The sequence below is a fragment of the Acanthochromis polyacanthus genome, chromosome 17 (genome assembly GCF_021347895.1).
Source record: "Acanthochromis polyacanthus isolate Apoly-LR-REF ecotype Palm Island chromosome 17, KAUST_Apoly_ChrSc, whole genome shotgun sequence".
In the NCBI taxonomy this organism is placed as follows: Eukaryota; Metazoa; Chordata; class Actinopteri; family Pomacentridae; genus Acanthochromis; species Acanthochromis polyacanthus.
The window spans coordinates 31,512,072-31,536,227 of record NC_067129.1 but is presented as its reverse complement, the minus strand read 5'-3'; the positions used below and the strand labels follow the sequence as shown (position 1 = coordinate 31,536,227).

At 39.4% G+C, this 24,156-nt stretch overlaps 1 protein-coding gene and 1 long non-coding RNA gene across 5 annotated transcripts in view; one reads left to right on the top strand and one right to left on the bottom strand.

The window, feature by feature from the left end:
• Positions 1–4,333: 4,333 nt before the first annotated feature.
• On the top strand, positions 4,334–8,806 carry LOC127530516 (uncharacterized). The gene is made up of 2 exons (XR_007937097.1): positions 4,334–4,737; positions 5,757–8,806. It is a non-coding gene; the product is annotated as an uncharacterized LOC127530516 (long non-coding RNA).
• A 4,256-nt stretch (positions 8,807–13,062) lies between these two features.
• Positions 13,063–24,156, bottom strand: part of LOC127530513 (proline-rich protein 7-like) — a 37,868-nt gene continuing 26,774 nt past the window's right edge. For all 4 annotated transcript variants that reach the window (XM_051937409.1, XM_051937410.1, XM_051937411.1 and 1 more), the window contains one exon: positions 13,063–16,299. In XM_051937409.1, the coding sequence (XP_051793369.1) occupies positions 15,758–16,299 (542 nt within the window). In that variant the 3' untranslated portion in view covers positions 13,063–15,757. The remainder of the gene's footprint in view (positions 16,300–24,156) is intronic.

The window sequence follows — 24,156 nt, the reverse complement described above, 5'->3', positions numbered from 1 at the left end:
CACCCTAAAACAGCAACAACTTTACCTCCATCAATCCATTAAACATCAACTTCACCTACATCAAGCCATGAAACATCAACTTTATCTCCATTACCCCCAAAACATCAATATTTCCTCTATCACCCCCAAAACATTAACTTTACCTCCATCCTCCTACAAAAACTACAGCTTTTGTTCTATTAGCCAGTAAAACAACAACAGCTTTTCCTCTGTTGTCGAGTAAAACATCATTTCCTCCATTCCCCCTTAAAACAACATCGACTTTACCTCCATTACCACCTAAAACATCAATATTTCCTCCATCACCCCCTGAAATATCAACTTTACCTCCATCATCCCAGAAAAAAACTTTTCCTTCATCGTCCCTTAAAACCACTTCTCCTCTAACACCTGCTAAAATAACAATGACTTTACCACCATCAGTCCATAAAACAATAACTTTTTCTCCATTACCCCCTAAAATCAGAACTATTTCTTCCTTCTCGTTGTTCTAAAATGTTTCTAATTTCAAACTTTATTTAAACAGCAAAAAACTTGAATTCTTCTACATTTTCTTGTAGAGTCTTTTAGTGGGATTTATCTAAAGTCTTTTTGAATTTAGATAAACAACTTTGATGAACGTGTTTTTCATGGGGAATAAATGGTAGTATCTTCTGACTTTGAAACTTTTAGATGCAAAATACATCAGCAACTGCATCTAAGCGAAACAGCTGATAGATGAAGGCTCAAAACACAGATTTCAGCGTTTCCATTTGATCATTTTACTCAAATCTCCTTGAAAATCACACATATTTACTAAAATGTAAAATGTAGCATGAAAATACGTCTTTGTTTTGCAGGTTGCATGCTTGTTTTCATGTGTTGTCTTCTCTCACTATGTCTTGTTTGTCCAATTTAAAGTGCAAAACTCAGAGAAAGATGAGCCGGCACTAAGGAATCTTTAGAACATTTGATGTTTCTTCCTTAGAAAACTGCAGATTGCATCAAATAAGACAGAAAAGAAAACAAGTTTTGCTGCAGGTGAAAGGAAAAACTCCAGGAAGAAATAAGAGCAGATGTCAAAGTGGGTCGTGACGGTTCGTCTGCAGAGTGAGAAAATGTCAGAAATTGCTTTGAAAACACGGAGGAGGATGAAGCTGTTATTAAACGGCAGCAGACACAACGTTCTCAGGTGTTTCTCCATAAGCTTAGAACCAGATGATTGAGCTCTACGTTTAAGTTTCAAACCTCGAGATGCCCGATTCTGAAGAAAGACGTTAATGTAATGACTTGAGCTGTTGAGCACTTCTGAAGGAACATCTGTACATGTATGCTGACTCATACAGTTATCTAATCAGTCAACCATGTGGCAGAAAGGCAGCACAAACATATCAAACCTTTTCTTATGAATCCGTATTTCTGCAGGATCAGACATAAATTTTAGGCTGATTCCTTTCCCATTTGGTATCAAGGTCGATTAAAGCGTCTTTTGATTGGCTCGGATCAGCACCACACTAGGTCAGATACTTAAATCCTTAAAGGGGTTATGATTAGTTGAGTAATTTTCTTTTAAAATTCATTGTTATCAACCAATGGATAACACAAGCTGAGCACTGTTGACATTTACTGACCTGATATGAGTTACATACTCTGCTCTGCTACATTTGCTGCTATAGGAATACTTTTATCATCAATCCCAGTTCATCCTAAAGTCATGAGCTCAAATCGGAGGTCATTAAGCATCATGGAAGTCTGTGTCATGGTGCCCGTTGCCATGGTGCTCTGCTAGCTAACATGAACTGCCTGTCATCTGAGTGGTGTCTCTTCTGGTTTCTACAGATTTAGACAGTTGTTGAGTTGGTGGTATTTTTGATGGTTTTGTGACCCAAAAATCACAAGTAATTGTTATGGAAAACCTGTCCTGGTAAGTTATGTCTTTCCTGAGCCATTGACCACCACAGAACTTTTCATCATGATGCCCGCTGCTAGCTACAGAGTTAATCAGTAAGTTGCAGTTGGAGGTGTACTATAACGGATTTATGAGCCAGGAATTGGAACTAACCATTATGGAAAAGCTGTTCCAGTAAATTTTGGCTTGTTTTTAGTTCAGGAGACATTAACTGCAACATAAGTCTTTCTCATGGTGCCCGCTGCTAGCTACAGGGTCGCTACAGTATTAAACAGTAAGTTGTTGAGTCGGAGATGCATTATAACAGTTTCATGACCCAAAACCCACAACTAACTGTGATGGTAAAGCTGTTTCAGTAGGTTATGTCTTGTTTTGAATTTGTGAGCCATTAGCCGCAATAGAAGTCTTTGTCATGGTGCCCATCGTTAGCTAAACCCCCACAACGTTCTCTCCTTGTGTTTGTCCATGTCATCACTTCCTTTTAATCATTTTAATGTACTTGCGCTGTGCATTATCTAGAAAAACAGTACTGGAGTCACAGATGCTGAATTTGAAATGACTTTGATTGAATCTGGGGCAAAGAACCTTAATCCGGACAGTTCTGGCTCGACAGACCAATTCCACCAACAGAGGAGGTCTTTTGTCTTCATTGAATCAAACAGAAATGTGTGTGATGTGTTCTGAATGTGCAGAAAGGTTACACAATTTGACTGTCAGCAGCCTGTTAGCGTATTCATTTTTCCAACTTCCTGCTTCACACGGTGCAGTCTCTCCTCTCCAAAATTTATTGCAGATGTTTACATTTTTCAGCATGATTGAGGCAAATTCTGGACTCGAGAAAAACTGAAAAAAATGGATTTTTCTGTTTTACTCAAGTGAAACAGGTGTCATTTATTTGAGTACAGGGTTTCCTCATTTTACGACGTCCTCAACCTACGGCAATTTGTTTGAACTGGTTACGTGAAACTAGTTGCCGAGCAGAGCGGATGAATGCGTCGTCAAGCGGTGCTATAAGAAGGTTTTGTTTACATTCGCTGGTTGTACGCCACCTTGGATTGTGCAACATTTGCTAACTTTTTGCCCTTCATTAAGGCTCACAAGCGTAAGTCAGACTCTTCTGATGGCAGTGCTTTGAAGAAAAGAAACGCCATCTCCATGGAAGTGAAATTAGATGTAATAAAATGCTCATAACATGACTTTTCCAAAGAAGTCATCGACGTTGTGATGCACGTAATGACTTTGTTTACATTTTCGTCAGAGTTCCAACTTAAGACGAATATCAACCATAGGAACGAAACTCTGACGTAAGTCGAGGACTCCCTGTATAACAAACATTTTTGCTTGTTAAATAATCAGAAATAGCAGAAAATGTCTAGATTTCTGTTTAAGTCAGATAACACAGACTCATTACCTTTACTTAAAGTGGACAGATTATGCTTATATTCTGTTTCTAAACTGGGAAAATATCTATTAATGAGAAAAAGTCTTTGTTTAATTGTGCACACTGTCAGCACCAAAACAAAAAGAATTGGGAATAAAAATGGAAATAAAAAAGGTATTGGCACATTTTTTAAACCAATTTTCTTAACTGTGTACATTACTTGAGTATAATATAATAACATAACAGATGTACGTAGCCTTGCATAAAAGACAGTTGCAGAATTGTAGCTGTAGAGGTTCTCATAGGAACGAATGGAGTTCTGTGTGGAACCGAGGTGCAAAGCAGCACTCATTTCATTTGGCTTTGGCTTTCCTTCTGCTGTCTACATGTCATTGTTTTCAAAACCCTCCTCACTGCAGGGAACAGCCACCTCCGAGCTGCAGCTCACACAATGAAAATGTCAAGTCTTGCCAAGGATGTGGATTGTGCCTCTGCTACTTTTTTTCCCAGAAAATTATCCATTTAAATCACAGTTCTCGTCTCATGCATGCAAACCAACTGCCAGTATCCTTCTCTTCATGCCTTCTACAACTGCCGCTATAGTTTAAAAAAAAACAAACAAGCCAAAGTGTTTTTTTAAAATAATTTCATTACAGCAGAATTATATTGTGATTCAATCAGAACATGATGAGCTCAAGAATGGTTGAGTTCTGGTCTAAAATGCAAAATACCATCTCAGATTCTGGATTTTCGACTGAGGAGAGAGACATAGATGTTGTTTTTATAGGATTTCAAACACATCAGACACGGCATTTAATCAAAGCACCACCTCTAACCTCTAAGCATCTCTCAGAAGTCTGTCTACCTCCTGAGGTGTCTCTGCAGACTTGATTTTAGATTAATCCATTACTCCTGGTCATCGGGGAGCCTCCATGTTGGCACCAGTCGTGGGAAGATTTGTGATGCGAGTTTGTTCTAACAGCTGTGATGCAACAGTGGGCGTGGACGACGGGATCCTCCAATCGGGGGGTGCCGATGCTGAGCCGTTGCCTTGGTGATGCGCGGCTGATGTTCCCTCTTTACTACGTGTAAACAAGGCTGAGCAGGTTGCCGGGGCAACACACGTTCTCCGAGGTGCCATCCCGGCCCCGGCGCTGGAGGCTGAGTCAGGTCTGACGGAGGAGAACGTCTTTGTTCCACCGCCTCAGTGTTCGGCTGGAAAAATGTCAGCAAAGAGAATTCACGGCGGGCGTCGAGCTGCCTCGTTACACCGCCAAAGAAACGTCACATTTCACCGTCTTTGTCTTGACCTCTCTGAGCAGATAAACGGCCGCTGTCAGCTCCGAGGCTTCACACCTTCATTTACCCCCATGGACACCAAGAAGAATGCTTAAAACACAATGAAACACCAATTTAAGCTGTTAGCTGAAGCACGTGCACAATATGAGACTGCTGCTGAGAAGAAGAGGTAAATACAACACCTGTAAAGCGTATTCACCTGCATGGATGTTTCACCCTTTTGTTACTTTTATACAGTAAATTAATTAATGATGCTCTATATTAAAGTTGCTCTAAAAGTGTTAAAGTTGCTCTGCATTGGTTAAAGTTGCTCTATATTAATTAAAGTGTATATTATAAGTTAAAGTTGCTCTATCTTAAAGTTGATCCATATTATTTAAAGCTGCTCTATATTAGTTAAAGTTGTTCTATATTATTTAAAGTTGCTCTACGTTAGTTAAAGTTGCTCTAAATGAGTTAAAAGTCACACTGTTATCAATGTGCTAACAAAATTATACACGAGTTTTCTAATCATCAATGAGCCTTTCAACAGCATTAGCTAACACAATGTAGCATTAGAACACAGGAGTGATGGTTGCTGGAAATGTTCCTCTGTACCCCTATGGAGATATTCCATTAAAAATCATCCGTTTCCAGCTAGAATAGTCATTTACCACATTAACTATGTCTAGACTGGGTTTATAATTTATTTCATTTTGTCTTCATTGGGGGGAAAAAAACTGTTCTTTCAAAAAATATTACATTTCTAAGTGACCCCAAACTTGTGAACAGCAGTATTTATGAAGCAATGATCAATATAATCTATCTCTAACGTATCATTCTGGGCGGTCACATCATGCCTTTCAACCGTTCTGAAAAAATTAGATTCATGATATATAATAAAGGTGTAGGTGTTGTAGTGACATCTGTTCCTAATGAGTACTCTGAAGGATTTCTTTTCAGAATGAAAATCTCAGAGTATGTGCCTGTAAAACACTTTTTAAAGTCCCTGATTAATTTTTTCAACAAAGTATTCTACACGTGCAGTGACACTCTGCTCCCAGTGCTCCTGCAACACTTAGTTTCTTGTTCTGACCACTTGAGGTTTCACTGTAGACGTCTAACTTCCACAGACAGCAAATATCAAATTTTAAAACAGACAAACCCATCATGAGTGACTAGAGGTGTATCTGTGGTTATAATCCACAGACCAAGCAGCAGCTTCACCATGGAAGATTCTCCAAGACTAAAGAAGAAGCGTTCCATGTTCATGGCTGTGGAGCTTGAACTTGACCTCCAGGGTTGGATTGTCAATGTAGAGTTCTGTTGAAGAAGTAGAACATTCATCCATCCATCCATCCATTTTCTTCCGTTTATCCGGGGCCGGGTCGCGGAGGCAGCAGGCGAAGCAGGTCGTTCCAGACGTCCCTCCCCCCAGCAACGCTTTCCAGCGCTTCCTGGAGGATCCCGAGGCGTTCCCAGGTCGGACGAGATATATAACCCCTCCAGCGGGTTCTGGGTGTACCGCGGGGTCTCCTCCCAGACGGACGTGCTCGGAAAACCTCCAAAGGAAGTCTCCCTGGAAGCATCCAAATCAGATTACCAAACCACCTCAACTGGCTCCTTTCGATGCGAAGGAGCAGCGGCTCTACTCCGAGCTCCCTCCGGATGTCTGAGCTCCTCAAGCCTATCTCTAAGGCTGAATCCAGCCACCCTACGGAGGAAGCTCATTTCGGCCGCTTGTATCTGCGATCTTTTTCTTTCGGTCACTACCCAAAGCTCATGACCATAGGTGAGGGTTGGAACGTAGATGGACTGGTAAATCGAGAGCTTCACTTTACGGCTCAGCTCCTTCTTCACCATGACGGTTCGGTACAACGCCCGCATTACTGCGGACGTCGCACCAATTTGCCTGTCCATCTCTCGCTCCATTATGGAGTGAGAGTAGAACATTCAGACAACCTGAACTCTGGCGTTATGGTGTATTGGCCCAACAATACAAATTTATTGGCCACAGCAACACAATCGTCGCTCTCAAACCACTGTTCTCACCTGATTTGACGGTTTGATTAAACGTTGTTCAGGAGTGTCCAGATGTGGTGAGTCGAGCTGGATGCTCAGTTACCAGAATACACTGTACAGCTGCTTGCATAGACCATAAATGTTAAGTGAGTGAAAGACAGATTCTGTGGATACATACCACTTCAGAACAGGACTTCATGGGATCCTTACAGTCATTTATGTTCTCGGAGAATGAGATTCTTCCACTATGAAAGTTGGTTCTTCTGTTAATGGTAGCTGTAGACCCACTTCCATTACTGCTGATGATCCTTGACATGAAGTTTGGGTCAGAATTTGATCTTTGCTCCCTGAAATCATGAATATACATCTGTATGTGATCAGAACGGGACTTCCAGCGAGATTACTTCAACTCACATGGTGGCCAAACCTAAACCAGATCCAGTTTTTGGTTTTTATAGACGCAGATTCAGAACTAGAACTAGAACGGAACTGTGGACCGTCATTCCTGTTGCATCAGTAACATCAGTGTAACCGTCTCATTGTTTAGTTCTATTATTTGCAGTCTGATATTAAGTAAAAATGTCAGTTTTTTTGCCACAATTTTTCAGATCTCGCTTTAACCTGATTATGCAGATACACAGAGCCTTTTTGTGTTTTTCAATTCTGCCTTGTGTCTTTGATCAGCGTGGTTCATTTTGTCTTCGCAGACTTTAAATTAGGATGTTTTTCAGGAGTTAATTAAAAAATAAAGACGCCTGAAGCTTCAGGAGTTTGAACAGAAAAGGAGAATAATCTTTTCCAGGCTCAGTTCAAACCCTGCAGCAAAGGCTCTTCTGGGTTTCTTCGACATCCTCCACATTAAAATGAGCTTTCAGTGAAGAAACAAGCCTGATTTCTACTTTTTTTTTTTTTTTGAAAATCTGACTTAAAAATACAAACTGTTTGTAAAAAAAACTGATGCTCGAGCAGTGAAGTGTATGTTGGATGATGGTTTTCAAAGAATCCTTTTGTACAAAATCTGAAAAATACAAAGCAAAATGAGGCATGTGGACGTCACTGTGGTTACCAGAAAGCTTCCATCTCTTTTAATACTCCAGAGCACATTTGTAGTTGTGGATACGGTGTTTGAAGGACCTCCTTTTATATAAACTCACGAGGTGAATCATCGACATCATCAAGGTGTTTGTCTCATGTTCAGCATTTGATTTTTTTCTCAGTTTCCTCGAGGCCAAGAAATATTTCTCTGGAGGTGTGAGCGTGAATCATCGGGCCGCAATTACCATTTTACACAACAAGACGAGTTAACTGACGGCTCGATGCAGGAGTTTGAGGATCGGACGGGTCTCGGTAAGCGAGAGTAAACAGTGAGCGAAGTGAAGCGAAGCAGCAGGTTTACAGCCAAGTATGAGCAAGAAATGACATTTAAATTGGACCGTTAATGTCGAGTAAAAAAAGCGGCAAAACAAGAAGCAACAAGTCCAAACAGTAAAGGTGTGGAAACCAACACGAAGAGGCTCGATTCAGACCATTTTTGTGATGTTTTCATGCTTTTTGATAATTTTGTGCAGTCAAACTCCCTCTAAATCTTCCAATCACTCATTAAAATCCATTTTTTAACTCTTGCTTTAATACATCATTTATTTTGATGGTTTCATTCAATTTTCAATTATTTGTTTGTTTTATTCTTTTTTTGCACTTCATTTTTGTCACTAATGCTATTATTTTTAGCCTTGTGTTTAAGGTTTTCTGTTCTCTTCTATTCCACTTGTTCTTTGTGCTTTATTGGTTTTGGCATTTTTGGTTCTTTATTTATTTCATCTGCTGTTGTATTTATCCATCCATCCATTCTCCATACACCACTTTATCCTTATTTCTTTTGTAAATCTTGTACCAGTTGTTTTGTGGTTTTCCTGAGTTTCCTATTTTTCTTTTTTGTCCTGTTTGTAAAGTACTTTGTTCACTCGGGTGTAAATTAAAGCTATTATTATTATTATTATTATTCTCCCAGTTGCCTTTTTCCTCTCAGTACTTTAGAATTCCAACAGTTTCTTGTTATTTTGCAGATTATTTGACGCCTGACTCCTGTTGTTGCTCGTAAGCTTTATGCGTGTTTTTTTTTTTTTTACTCTTTTCAGTGTCTAGTTTTTGATTTTCTGCCTACTTCCTGTCTGTGTGCTTTGTTGATTAACTGCTGAACCCCAAAGCCTGCTGGCAGATTAAAAAATTTAAAAAATCAATATTACACCATGTATCTGAGCCAGAAGCTATAAAAGCAGAACAAAGTGTCTGATTTTCATGTTAATTAGTCTGTCTTGAAACAGACTAATCACCATCTTGTTATTTCAGTCCTTATAATTGGGTTCCTTATGGGGGTCGTGTCAATATAAAACCAGCATTTTATGTCTCACCACTCACGCTTCTGCGTCCAAAACCAGATTTTGAGATAAAATAACAAACAGTTTTTATGGATTTTATGTATATTCCTATTCTACTGTTTGAGTACAGGTCAGATTTGTTAAATTTAGGGTTAATCTTTGACTGCAGCCATCCGTTTTAACAATCACGTTTCTCATTTGTAAATACTACATTTCACCAATAAATAGCTAAATGCTGCTTCATGTAAACACACAAAATATGTGAACAAAAGGACAAAAGCATGAGAAAATGGACATATTATGTAACCCTCAGCCATTTCATTTGATGGTAATAATTGGCTCCAATGTTATTATTGGGGCTTTTTACCTTGATGGACGTCAGATTCTGATCATTTAAAAGCATTATTACCATTACTTGGTGCCAGCAGAGGACCTGACATTTAAACAAATTGTTCTGGTTGTCACTCTCTGGATGAGGAATGAAGTCAAACATGGTTTTAGAGGCTAAAATGTGAAGATGTTTTAGAGGTAAATCAGCAATAGAGAAGTCTGAACAAGTTTTACCTCAGAAACACTAAATTATGAAACCAGAAACCAGAATATCTTTTGTTTATATTGGAATTATGAAATATTGAAGCTGTTGCTTTGATGTTCTGTTGCTATAGATCTCAGATGGGTTTGTTGTAGTCATTGACAATCATTTAAAGATTATGTGGTTTTAAGTTTCTGTGTTTCAGGACCTAAAAAACAGATCTCTGCTATTCTAGAATTTCATACTGTGAACTCTACAAACTCCAGTGTAGAACATTACAGGACATTAAAGGACTCCAGAATGCACACTTCTGCTTTTCTAGAACACGACTGCCTCAACAGAGAACTCTAGAACTCCAGGTGTGAAGCTCCGCAACTTTTAGCAAATAATTCTAGAACATAAAGACTTCAGACATCTACAGCCCTAAAAGTAAAAATTCTAAAACCTCAAACACAAACTTGTACCATTCTAGATGTCTGGATCCTCAAAGAATTGTAGAACATCACAGACATCTACAGCAACTCCAAAATCTTGAGTGACTCTAGAACCTAAAACTTATCCTTGAATGAGGAAGTCTAGAACTCTCAGAATCTAAAATTCTACAATGCCATCGTGGATTCTAGAACATCAAACACAAACCTCTACGATTCCAAGAACTCCACTCAAATAGAGAACTCTAGAAGTTCAGGTGTGAAGCTAGACAACTTCTAGCAAATAATTCTAGAACATAAACACTCAAGACATATCTACAAAGCAAAGAATTCTAAAATATATAACAAAAACCTCTACAGTCCCCAAATATCTGCATCCTTGAAGAATTCTAGACTGTCACAGACATCTAAAGCAACTCCGAAGCCTTGAGTGACTCTACACCCTCAAACCCATCTTTAAATAAGGAAGTCTAGAACCTCTCAGCGTCTAAAATTCGAGAACACCACTGTGGATTCAAAGAAAAACTTCTACAATTCTAGAACTCCACTCAAATAGAGAACTATAGAAGTCCAGGTGTGAAGCTCCACAACTTCTAGTGAATGATTCTAGAACATGAACACTCGAGACATCTACAATACAAAGAATCATAAAATATCAAACACAAACCTCGACAATTCCAAATATCTGTGTCCTCAAAGAATTCTAGACTGGACATCTGCAGCAACTCCAAAGCCTTGAGCGACTTTAGAACCTCAAACCCAGACCTCCATATTTGTAGAACTCCAAAGAGTCTAGAACAGATTATTTTAGATGTCTCAACAGCCTCAAAGGATCCTAGAACCTCAGACACGAAACAAGTCTTGAGCTCTCAACAAAGTCTAGAAATTCAGACAAACAACTCTATGACCCGAATAAAAGAATCACTCAGCGTTAGTTGAAAATTTACCCTCTCGAACCCTACGGTCTCAGACAAAAGTTCTAGAAAAGACTCTTGTGTGCAAAATCCATCTTATCCAACATGTAGCAGCTGGGTTTACTTGTGTAGATTTATGCAGTGTTTATAACACACTGCTTGTCCAAAATAAAAGACACACACTCTGCTATTTTGTTGGACTGCTGTTAGCTTTGAGTTTGGCACTCATTCACTGTGGCATCATTTCATTGAGCCTCATGAATCCTGGCATCATCATCTTGGAACATGCCCACACCAACAGAGAAGAAAATTTCCACTGATGTAAAGACCTGGTCATTTAGTATCTTCAGGTATCTGATCTCATTCTTTGGGAACATAACGTTGCTGAACCTGACCAACCCCAGATCATAACTCTAACCCCCACTGGCTGGTAGGCACTAGACATGATGAGTTCATCATCATCTACCTTTCTTCTTATCCTGATGCCCCCATCACTCTGGAACAGGGTAAATCTGGACTCATCAGACCACATGACCTTCCATTGCTCCAGAGTCCAATCTTTATGCTACCTAGCAAACTGAAACCTTTTTTTTCTGATTAGCCTCACTGATCAGTGGTTTTCTTACAGTTACAGCTGTTTAGTCCCAGTCCTTTGAGTTCACTTCACATTGCATGTGTGGAAATGTTCGTACTTTCACTGTTAAACATAGCTCTGAGTTCTACTGTTGATTTCCTTTGATCATCTAAGAATTTGTTCCAACCACATTTGTTCATCGTTGATGATGGTTCTCCACTATCCTTCAGGTTTTAATAACGCGTTAGACGGTTCTTAACCTGATTTTAGTAGTTTCAGAAATCTCCTTAGTTGTGTTCTTTGCTTGATGCAGGTTGATAATTTGACCCTTCTGAAACAGATTAACATCCTTTCCACCACCACAGGATATGTCTTCTAACATGGTTGTTTAAGAAATGAGAAGCTCCTCACTGCATCAGCTAGGGTTAAAGAAGTTGTCATCACTGCAGTAATCATCCGATAGAAGACTCTTTCCTTATTTGTTTAGTTAAATCCAGGTGGCAACTTTTTTTAGACAGGCCTCAAAAAACTGTGAAAAGGTAGCACTAATGTCTAAAGAACACTAAGTCTGCAATATGCTACTTTGTAAAGATGTACAAATGACCTTCATGTGACTTAACAAGTGTCTCTGATGATGCAAAATGCTGAGTAAATCTCCAAAAAACGTGTAAACCGACGCTTTAATCTTAAAGTTTTCCTTAAGATTAAACTGAGATTTTAAACTCTTATTTATGCATCCGTTCACTGTGGAACGTTGTATTGTGAATGCTGGATGCAGAAATCAGCTTCGTTAACCTATTAAAAATGATTTATTTTGTTTTGCTTTCATTTTCCATTTACCGACTCCACAAAAGTGAAATTACCAACACGGAGCAGAGTGCTGGGCTTTGAAGTGCAGATTTGTTGCTAAATATTAGCTGCATGGTACCTTGTGTGAGGCTCTACAGCAATAATCCGTCCAACTGGGAAACATTATGGACTTTAATCTAATTCCACACGTGTTAGGAAGAAGGAAAATCTCATTCGCTTCAACTATTGCTTTGGAAATTGGAATCCGAGGACACTTTAGGAGCCGTTGTTTTCTTTGTTCTGTTGCAAGATTCTGCAATAATATTAAATGTATGAAAAGTCTAGCATTCATTTCTTAAATGAGGAGGTAGAACTCGTCTCCTCTGCCGACACGAAGGGAAATAAGTGACTCTTTTGTGCACAGAGGGAGTCAGAGAAATGGTTTCCGGACACGAATTTCGTCGCCAGCGATGATGGATTTTCCATTTCGCCGTCTGACACCAAAGAAACAGCGGTATTGAGATAAGAGCATGTGTTCAGCCTGGATGTCAGGACGGAAGATGGAGAGGCAGCTCAGGAGAAAGAAGTACGAGAGAACTGCAGCCGTAAGTGAAAACCAAAGGAGTGATTCAGAGGCGAACTGAGGGAGTCGGACTCACGATTTACATTAAAAACCTTCCTGACGGGCAGACGTTCAAGTCGATTTATAGCTGAGAGGAGCAAAAGAGACGCTGCGATGAATAATTTATCTGAAAACATTAGAGGTCAGAGGAGGGTGTCCACGGGAAGAAAAAAAAATGTCTCTGGTCCTGTTTTGTTAGAAATGAAAGTGCTGCATCATTCTGAGTATGAAGAAAAGCAGAAATAAACGAGCAAGCAGCAGTTTAATCGTTTTAATGTTGGAAACAAGTGAATCGTGACCCTTCTTTTGGTGTTTTTTTTGTGGAAAGGAAACAAAAGGTTGTTTTCTTCTCCACAAAATATGTAAAAAAATGGATAAATACATGACAAAAAAACATTATATTACATAACCCTCATTCATTTTATGGGAATAATTGGCTCCAATGTTATTATTGAGACTTTCTACCTTGATGGAAGTCAGATTCTAATCATTTAAAAGCATCATTACCATTCTTTAGTGGCAGCAGAGGACCTGACATTTAAACAAATTGTTCTGGTTGTCACTTTCTGGATGAGGAATGAAGTCAAACATGGTTTTAGAGGCTAAAATGTGACGATGTTTCAGAGGTAAATCAGCAGCCAGAGGAAGTTTGAATAAGTTTTACTTCAGAAACACAAATTATTTGTTGTTTATGTTGGAATTATAAACTATTTACGGGATGAGTTTGATGTTCTGCTTTTTAGATCTCACAGGGATTGTTGCAGTTATTAAGTCATTTAAAGAACATGTCTCTGTGTTTCAAGTGTTTGTCAGCAGAAACCAGGTGAATGTATTTGTGATTTCTTTGCATTCCTTGTGTATTTTATGTTTTGTTCACCCCTCTGTTACCTGACATGTGGTACAGTCTATACAGGTGAAGCCGATAGCGTCATTATTGCTGCCATAGGTTTGTGTTTTCTTTTGTTTCACCAACATTTTATCAATAATGCCTATTTTTCCCCCAATATTAACATTTCTGATGCCGAACGGCAACATTCGTCCATCATATGAGTCACAGAACAACAGAAAACCTTCAGAAAAACGCATTAATTACAAGAACTAACAAATATTGCTAAAAAATCCTCCATGTAAGAAAAATGTAAGTTTTCAAGTTGTAAACAGATAGTTGTGGTTGATGTTTTAGAGGTAAATCATCAGCGAGGGAAAGTTTGAACAAATTTTACCTCAGAAACACTAAATTATCAAACCAGAAACACAGAGTATCTGTTGTTCATGTTGGAATTATTATCTATTTAAGGCGTTGGTTTGCTTTTCTCTTTATTTAATGTGTCTGTCAATCAGAATTTGAAGTAAGAGAGAATCTCAAGATCTCTTCAGCAGGAACTTCCAGGGGTTTTCGGGCGACCAGAACTTATCAAACCTATCAAACTTTTCTCAAACAGTTTGGACCCAAACTTCAATTCAACATGGAGATCAATGTGACTATTTGCTCTAAGGGTCATTCCAGAATTGGAGGACATTTTACATCCCATCCATTAAATTTCAAATAATCCATGTACAAAATACTAAAGCATACAGTTGTTGTGTTAATTTAATTGTCCTGAGACCAGATTTTGGGGGGAAAAAAAACTAGGAGAAAAGAATGTTTAAAAATATTTTTTAAACGCCAAAAAAGTCTTAAGTTCCCCCTGAAATGTAATTTTTCTCTGAATCTCAAATAAAACTGTTAAAAAATATTTTGGTATTTTTTTCAGTGATGTCTCTTGTAATTTTTGGAACATTTTTTTTTAAATCAACATAATATTTTAACAGTAATTATCATGCATATAATTAAGAAGAAAACTGGAATAAACATCATCAAACAGTTTTCGTTGTCGTCCTGAATCCACCTGGTCAGTACAATTTGGATCCAAACCTGACTTTGGTTTAGGATCAGATCTGAGGTGGTAGAAACCAAAAACAACCTTCAATTCAACACTGACAGACAAACAAGGATAATAAAAGGGAAACCCTATTATTGGAAAAAGAGATGCTTTTTTGGACTGAAAACTTCTTTCTTGCCCCTTTATGACTTCATAAATCAGTGGAAGGAGCCTCGCAGATGAAGATGTTTTTATTTCACAAGTGAAAAGGCATTATTCGTCACAAACTTTAAAAGAATGATATTAAGTTTGTACAAGAAAAATTCTTCTTGAAATCCGGCTGACATCATCCAGGAAAATAAAGGGGCCCCACCGACTGTTTGGAGCAAAGACGACACAGAAAACAACGAAGCAGCGTGATACAAAATGAAATCCACTCGGTCTCTATGGATTCTGCCTTTTAAAAATGTTTTATGAAAACTGGCCTTCAGCTCGAAGGTCACCACCACGTGTGCTTTTGTCACCGTTAAAGCCCACAGTCATCGAGAGGCGACGGAGTCTTGGACAAAATCAAAGCAGATAAAAGAGGAGAGGTCGCCGTGGGCAACAGACAGCTCCCGGGAGCCATGGCAACAGCAAGCTGGTACAATAGGTTGCTGAGGCGCCGGGAGAGGAGATCGGGGATGAATGAGAGGGCAAAGAGGGGAGCTGGAGGTGGAAATAGAGGCGGAGAAGCAGCTGTGCTCACTGCTCGATCGCTGTTCGAGCTCTTTTTTTCTTCAAAAGACTCAATTAGCTTCAATGTGACACCAGAATACCTCCATGACTCAACAACACCGCTCGGAAAACTGTGTGTAATTTCCTCCTTTACCCACACGCCGAGCTCAAAGCTAAGATCCCGGCAGAGTAAGTGGCATCAATCGCCCACAGAGCCGCTGGGGGAACTGAACTCCTGACGCTTTTGCAGCACTTTAACCCTCCTTCAGCTGTTCGGGGAGTTAAATCTCTACTTCTAGCGGCGGTGAACACTGAGGCAGGCAGACCTCCTGCTTAAAGACTCTTTAAATAAACTCCTGTCGGAGGCCAGGTCTAGACGGCGGTGCTCCGACCCAGCAGGGGGAAGGCTGTTGGCATCCCACAGCTGGGCTCCAAACCTCTCAGTCCGTGAATGCCCTGGAGCCCCTGCAGGCCTCCTTGAAACCCCCCCTGAAGTCCTTGTATTCCACCTCTTAGTCCTTCATGATGAGTCCTGGGCTCCCGGCGGGGCATGGTTGCCATGGTGGCGGCGGCCTGGAGCGAGCGGCCCGGTGGGGTGAGGGTGTTGTGGTTGAGGTCCATGTTGGACAGGAGGTGACCCAGGGAGTCCCAGCGCTGGGACGAAGGCAGGCGGATCAGGGAGGAGTAGCCTCGGTCGGGGAACACGGTCGTCGCCAGGGGCTTGCTGGTCTCGGAGGTGAACACCGGAGCCGGATCGTGGGTTTCCCTCAGAGGCGGCGGCGGTGCTCGGAGCGGGCCGGGCTTCAGGTAGGTTCCTCCTCGCGGATCGGCCAGGACCTCGCTATAGGGCGGCGGAGGATCCTCCATCAGGACGGCCTCCTCGTAGCAGGGCGGCTTCCCGAAGATATCAGTGTCTGAAAGAAAGACACTCGGTTAGACCAGACTGGAAAAAACTACAATCACCAAGAGACAAGAACCGATGGAAATTCAAACTTATTTTCTCAACAACACTTCATCACACAGATGAGCCACTGGCGTCATTAGTGAGGTCCAGTTGTGATCTTTCATTTGATATCAGCAACACAAACATGTAATAAATACTTTGAGAGCAATTCAACTCAAAAGGAAAACAAATTTGTCTCTAAGGGTTAAACTCAAAGAAGACAAGCACCATTTTTATGGTCTCTTAATGTCCTTGTCAGGTAGAACTCTTTGCCTCTCTAACCATGTAAAATCACCATACAGGCTGACAGAACAAACCTCCATCGTCCTATTTCCTGTGTGATATATCGGACCAGGAGCAAATAAACGCTACTGGTACATTCCTTATAGAAACCCTTTTCTATCAGTCTTTACTTCATGGATTGCAGCTACTAAATGGCTGCATTCAAGTTCAGTTATGGCTTTTTGTGCTGTGATTTCTTAAGCCACGAGTTTATAAAACTTTGCTGAGAAAAGTGGTTGTTATGTAAAATGTGTGGAAGCACCAGAATGAGAAATACTATCCTAATTGATTGAGATAATACAGGGGGTCGTTGGGTTACAACATCCTCGACTTACGGCGTTTTGTCATTATGTCAGAACTGGTCACGTGGAACTTGTGGGTGAGCGAAGTGGTTGAAAACGGTGTCACGTGGCGCTATAAGACGGCTTTGTTTACATGCGCCGGTTGTACGCCACCTTGGATTGTGCTACATTTGCTAACTTTTTCCCTTCAACAGTGCAACATATTCTGTTGTCTTCTTCTAAAATGACTCATGCACGAAAATCATTGTTAGTCATGGTTTTTCCGAAGAACTTATCAACATCATGATACATGTAATGGCTTTGTTTGCATTTTCACAGAAGTACCGACTTACGGTGAAAATTGTCTTATGTCGATCCATAAGACGAACTCCAACTTAAGTTGAGCACACCCTGTATCTATGCGACAGTCGATGGTCATTAAGTGTCACAAGAGACTTTGTCATGGTGCCCCTTTAATCAATGAACTTCTGCAATGACTTCACCATAGTAAACCAGGTATTACTGTTACTCTACAGTAGCTACAGTGTGTAGTATCTCACAAAATGGTATTATTATCAGCAGATACAACATATTAAAGGATTAAAGGAAACACATCAGATTGGACGCAAAAACTTGATTCCTGATCCTTTATATCAGTCCTCACAATCGTGTCTTCACTCTTTGTCTGAAGTACATTTACTCCATAAGTCTTAACGATTTGCACACAAGGTCAGTTATGGCTTTTTGTGTTATGATTTCTTAAACTACGAGTGTTTAAAAGTTTGCTTAGAAAAGCGGTTGTTATGTAAAGTGTGTGGGAGCAGGAAATGAGGCCCTAACGAGGAGCAGAAAGAGAGAAAGCCTCGTAATGACTGGACGACACGCTGCAGTTTGGAATCCATTTGTCTCAATAGAAGCATGATGCTGCCATAATAAAGTATGTGTGAGCGTGCAGACACACTTGGTTTTCAGGTCACGACCGAAACAAGTGTAATTAACACCTGCCGGCTGCGATACTTGTGACAATGAGCTCAGCCGTGGGAACGAGAGGCGTCAGCGAACATCTTCTCCTTTTGTTTTTCTCTCTTATATCACTCAGTCCTATTTCAGGCTTCGCTTGTTCTTCCTGCCTCCCTCTGAAGACTTCATCATTTCTAGCAGAGAAACTGCAGCACAAACACTGATTCACTGCTGCTGATTCACATTCTCACTTCAGTCTTCATTTAAATCTCATCACTTGGTGATTCTGGATGTTTTCACTTTGCTGTGAAGGTTTTGTTTTAAACTGTAGGATCTGAAATTATTCCTTGTTGTTAGAATGTGAATGCAAATATTTTTTTAAAAAAACAACAAAAATGAGACCCAAAATGACAGAAAAAGACACATAATGACACAAACAAGACATGAAACATACAAACAACACACAGAACAACAAAGGCAATGCACAAAATACCAAACAATGTGACACAAAATGAGACGAACATACACAAAATGACAAAAATAATAAGCAAAATTATGCAAATGAGAGATGAAAACACATAAATGACACTCAATACAACAAAAAATGTGACACAAAAGCCACAAAATGAGACGCGAAATGTCAAAAATGGGAAACAAAATGACACAAAAAAGACACAAAGAGACAACACACAGTACAGCAAAAACAAGACACAAAACAACAACAATGAGACACACAATGAGACAAAATAACACAAACAAGACGCAAAATGACAGAAGAAATCAGCAAAATTACACAAATGAGAAATAAAAAAACATTAATGAGACACAATACAACAAAAAAGAGGCACAAAATGGGACAAAATAACACAACACACAAAACAACACAAGAGAGACACAAGATGACAAAAAATGAGGCCCAAAATGACATAATGAGACAGATAATGACACAAACAAGACACAATACAGCAAAAACAAGCCACAAAACAACAGAAATGAGACACAATGTAAATGACACAAACTAGGCACAAAATGTCAAAAGTAAGATGCAGAGTGACACAAATAGGCACAAAAGACACAACTTAGACACAAAACAACAAAACTGAGACACAAAACAACATAAACAAGGTGCAAATGACACAAATGAGACATAAAAAGATATAACTTAGACAATACAGCAAAAACAAGACACAAAACAACAAAACATGAGGCATAATGAGACAAAATAACACAAAATGACACAAAATGACGAAAGTAATAACCAAAATTACGCAAATGAGAAATGAAAAGACATAAATTAGACACAAAATGACAAAAAATGAGCCACAAAATGTCAAAAATGAGACACAAAATGTCAAAATTATGATGCAGAACGACACAAATTACACAAAAACTGAAAATTTAGACACCTAACAACAAAAATGAGACACAAAGCGACAAAAAATGACAAAATGAGACACAAAATTACAAACAGAAAGCACAAAATGACACAAACAAGACACTAAACAAAAATGAAAAAATGAGGCAAAACAACACAAATATATCGCAAAAAAATATTGCAAAAGAGACACAAAATTACACAATATGACACAAACAACACACAATTAATCAAAAAACAAGACACAAAATCGTGTCGAGACACAAAATGACAAAAGACGCAAAATTACACAAATGACTCACAAATTAGACAAAAAAACACAAATGAGACAAATTACAACAAATTAGACAGAAATGAGAATGAGAAGAGATGCAAACTGACACAAACAAGACACAAAATTTAACATAAAATCACAAAAGATATACAAAAAATAAAATAGTGACACAAAACAACAAGCAAGACACGATAGAACAAAAATGAGACACATAATGTGACAAAAATTGTAAATACAAGACATAAAATGACACAAATGAGACAAATGAGACAAAAATTATAAATATAAGGCATAAAATGACACAAATGGGACACTAAACCCGCTGGTTGTCCTGGGTGTTTTTAGGTTTTGTTTTAAACTCTAGGATCTGAATCCACTTCCTGTCTGTTATATTCTGCCTGCGAACGTTCACAAAAAGCAGCGAGTCGCCAACAATCAGAAGCGTTGTGAGGATTAGTCACGGAGCTGCATGTGTCAACGATGATGCAAAGTGATGATGAGTCACGAGAGGCTGAGGTTTTTCATTTACCGACTGCGTTCAGGGAAATAGTGAAAGAAAACCTGCTTTTAATCCATGACCATCTAAAGACACACATCCCAGGAGCTGTTTATGGAAATGTAGCCTCAAAGAATGGATGTTTGTAGCAGCCCTGCTTTGTATAAAAGCCTTAGTCATTTATTTTGTACTCTAAATGCAGAAGTAAACAAGACAACACAACAAAAACAAGACACATTCAACAAATATGAGACTCACATTGAGATAAAGTACACTGCTCAAAGAAATTAAAGGAACACTTTTTAATCTAAGTATTGCATCAAATCAGTGAAACGTGGAATACTGATCTGGTCAAGTAAGTATCTGAGGGGCTTTTTAGTCAGTTTCAGCTGCTTTGGTGTTCATAAAATTAACAACAGATGAACTAGAGGGGTAACAATGAGACAACCCCCAAAACAGGAATGAGTTTACAGGTGAAGGCCACTGACATTTTTTTCCTTCCTGATGTTTTCTGACTGTTTTTCACTAGTTTTGCATTTGGCTAGGGTAAGTGTCACTTCTGGTAGCATGAGGCGATACCTGGACCCTACAGAGGTTCCACAGACAGTCCAACTCCTCCAGGATGAAACATCAATGCGTGCCATTGCCAGAAGGTTTGCTGTGTCTCCCAGCACATTCTCAAGAGCATGGAGGAGATTCCAGGAGACAGGCAGTTAGTCTAAGAGAGCTGGACAGGACTGTAGAAGGTCCTCAACCCATCAGCAGGACAGATATCTGCTCCTTTGTGCAAGGAGGAACAGGATGAGCACTGCAATAGCTCTACAAAATGAGCTCCAGCAGACCACTGGTGTGAATGTCTCTGACCAAACAATCAGAAAGAGATGTAATGAGAGTGGTCTGAGGGCCCAGCGTCCTCTAGTGGGCCCTGTGCTCGCTGACCGGCACCGTGGAGCTCGGCTGGCATTTGCCATAGAACACAGGAATTGGCAGGTCCACCACTGGTGCCCTGTGCTTTTCACAGATGAGAGCAGGTTCACCCTGAGCACATGTGACAGACATGAAAGGGTCTGGAGAAGCCGTGGAGAACGTTATGCTGCCTGTAACATTGTTCAGCGTGACCGGTTTGGTGGTGGGTCAGTGATGGTGTGGGGAGGCATATCCATGGAGGGACACACAGACCTCTACAGGCTGGACAATGACATTCTGACTGCCTTTAGGTATCAGGATGAAATCCTTTGACCCATTGTCAGACCCTACATTGGTGCAGTGGTCCTGGATTCCTTCTGGTGCAGGACAATGGCCAGTCTTATGTGGTAAGAGAACTCATGCAGTTCCTGGAGGATGAAGGAACTGATGCCATCAGCTGGCCCCCATGCTCACCTGACCTGAATCCAATAGAACACCTTTGGAACATTATGTTTTGTTCCATCTGACACCATCAGGTTGCTCCTCAGACTGTCCAGGAGCTCAGTGATGCCCTGGTTCAGTTCTGGGAGGAGATACCCCAGGGCACCATCTGTCGTCTCATTCAGAGCTTGTCCCGGCATCGTCAGTCATGCATACAAGCACATGGAGGCCATACAAACTACTGAATACCATTTTGAGCTGCTGCCAAGGAATTTCAGAAAGATGGACCAGCCTGCCACGTCAGTTTTTCACTTTGATTTTGGGGTGTCGTGAATTTTGCCCCCTTGGGAGTTGATAATTTTCATTCCCATCAAACAATGTGGCATCTTTTCATTCCTAACAAATGATCCAGTCCATATCAATGCTAATATCCAGTTTGTGTTTTCCCCGTATTGAAATATGATGTATTTTCAAAGTGTTTCCTTTAATTTTTTGAGCAGTGTAATTCAATATCCAGTTTGTGTTTTCCCTGTATTGAAATATGATGTATTTTCAAGTGTTCCTTTAATTTTTTTGAGCAGTGTAATTCAAAACATCAAAAATAAGACAAAACATGACAAAAAACGACAACTGTGCTGAGAATTCTGAGATATTTCCAAAAGGAAAGAGACACAAACAACACACAATACATCAAAACAACAAAAATAAGACACACAATGAGACAAAATGACACAAACAAGACACGAAATCATACAAACAAGTCACAAAATGGCAAAAAAGAGACATAAAATAATACAAATAATACAAACAAGACACAAAACAACAAACCAAGCCACAAAATGTCAAAAATTATACAAATGAGATACCATACAACAAAACAAGACACAAAACGACAAAATGAAACAATGAGACAAAAAGACACAAAATAACACTAATGAGACATAAAATGATACAAACCGGATACAAAACAATAAAATGAAACGCAAAATAACAAAAATATGATTAAAAATATCAAAAATTAGACACAGCATAGCAAAAAAACAATTGTGCTGATAATTCTGTGATATTTCCATGTGAAATGATTGTTTTTCTCACGCTATTAAATACTGGCACAGAGAGTCTTCTTCCTGAAGGGGGCGGAGCCAGCAGCAGCTCAGCAGCATTTAAAGCTACAGTTTAAAATTTATTTTGACACTCTGTTCTTTTTTTTTTTTTGAATCATTTTTTTTTTCTTGCAGGATGTGTTTGTGTTTTCACAGAAGATCATGATGTTTCTTTCCGCTAACATTTTCACTTTTTACTTCTGGAGTGAGGAGATTGCAGGTGTTTTCTGGCTGAACATTTGAAAAGCAGAAGCAGGTCATTTCTAACTGGGTCCTTCACACCTGCTGCTAATTACAGAGAAGGACTCTGATTTACTGCAGCGTTCAGACACCTGCTCAGGTTTGTCAGCGGTTCTGCTGCTTTTAAGGATCTCTGGGACACAAATCACAGCCGACAGACTCTTTCCTTTACAGGTGAGTTAAGTGACTTGATGCTTCCTTTTATTCTCTGTCTGAAGCATCATAAAACAAAGAGACAGACTCACAATCTGCTGAATGACACAAATTAGTTTGACATTTTCTCCTCAGCAGGTGAGGACGTTTGTTGTGCTGCAGAGAAGCGAAAATAAGATTTCAGAAAAGCTCCTGAGCTGCTGCGATACATTGAAGTGCTCTGACCTGCCTGTGGGCAAAATGTTTATATTTCAGCACGAAGAAAACCGTGTTCGGCCTGATAAAACCCCCTCAGGCTGCAAACATCCATCTCAAAGAAGCTTTCTGGACCAACTGGAGGCAGTTTCTATTTCCAGTCTGATGAATCTGCTCCGATCTGATCGATATCTGTCCAACTGTTGCACAAGCTCCTCTCCGGCTTCAAACGGTGCAACAATAACTCCTCTTCTTCTGGTTCTGTTTGGGAAAAATAGGGCTTTTTTTTTAACTATGAAGAAATAATAAGTTTATTTCTGTTGTTCTCATGAGTAATGGAAAATGAACTCCCTCTGCAGTGCTGTACTGATAACAGCTTCCCTGCAGGGTTTCCATCCTGAATGCTAAAATACAGAATATTTCAGAAAGTAACCAACTAAAACAAAACAAAACAAAATATTGTAGCCCTTTAACCATCATTATCACTAAAAATATCTTTCAGTACATCCAAAAGTTTTCACTTTTTGTCAGCTTGTATAACAAACCAGACACAAAACAACAAAAATGAGACACAAAATGACAAAAAAATGATGTAAATGATACAAACAAGACACAAAAATGACGAAAAGACACTAAATTACACAAATGAGACACAAAACTACAAAAAATAAGGCACAAAATGACAAAAAAATGAAATACAAAGTGACCCAAATGACACACAACTATGAAAACAAAAATTACAACAAAACAAGGCACAACAAAAACACTTCGCAAAACAAAAAAAAAATGACACAAACAGAATAATAAATAACAAACAAGGCAAAGCCACAAAATAAGAGTAAAATGCAAAGTGGCACAAATGAGACACGCAACAAAACCTAGAAAGACACAAAATAAGACACAATACAACAAAAATGACCCACAAAATGACAAAAAAAAAGTCACTAAATTACAGAAATGAGCCATAAATGATCCAAATGGGACACAAAGCTACAAAATACGGAACAAAATGCGACACAAAACTACAAAAATACGGAACAAAATGCGACACAAAATGGCACAAACAATACAACAAAAACGAGACACACCATGAGATAAAATGACACAGAACAAAATTGAAAT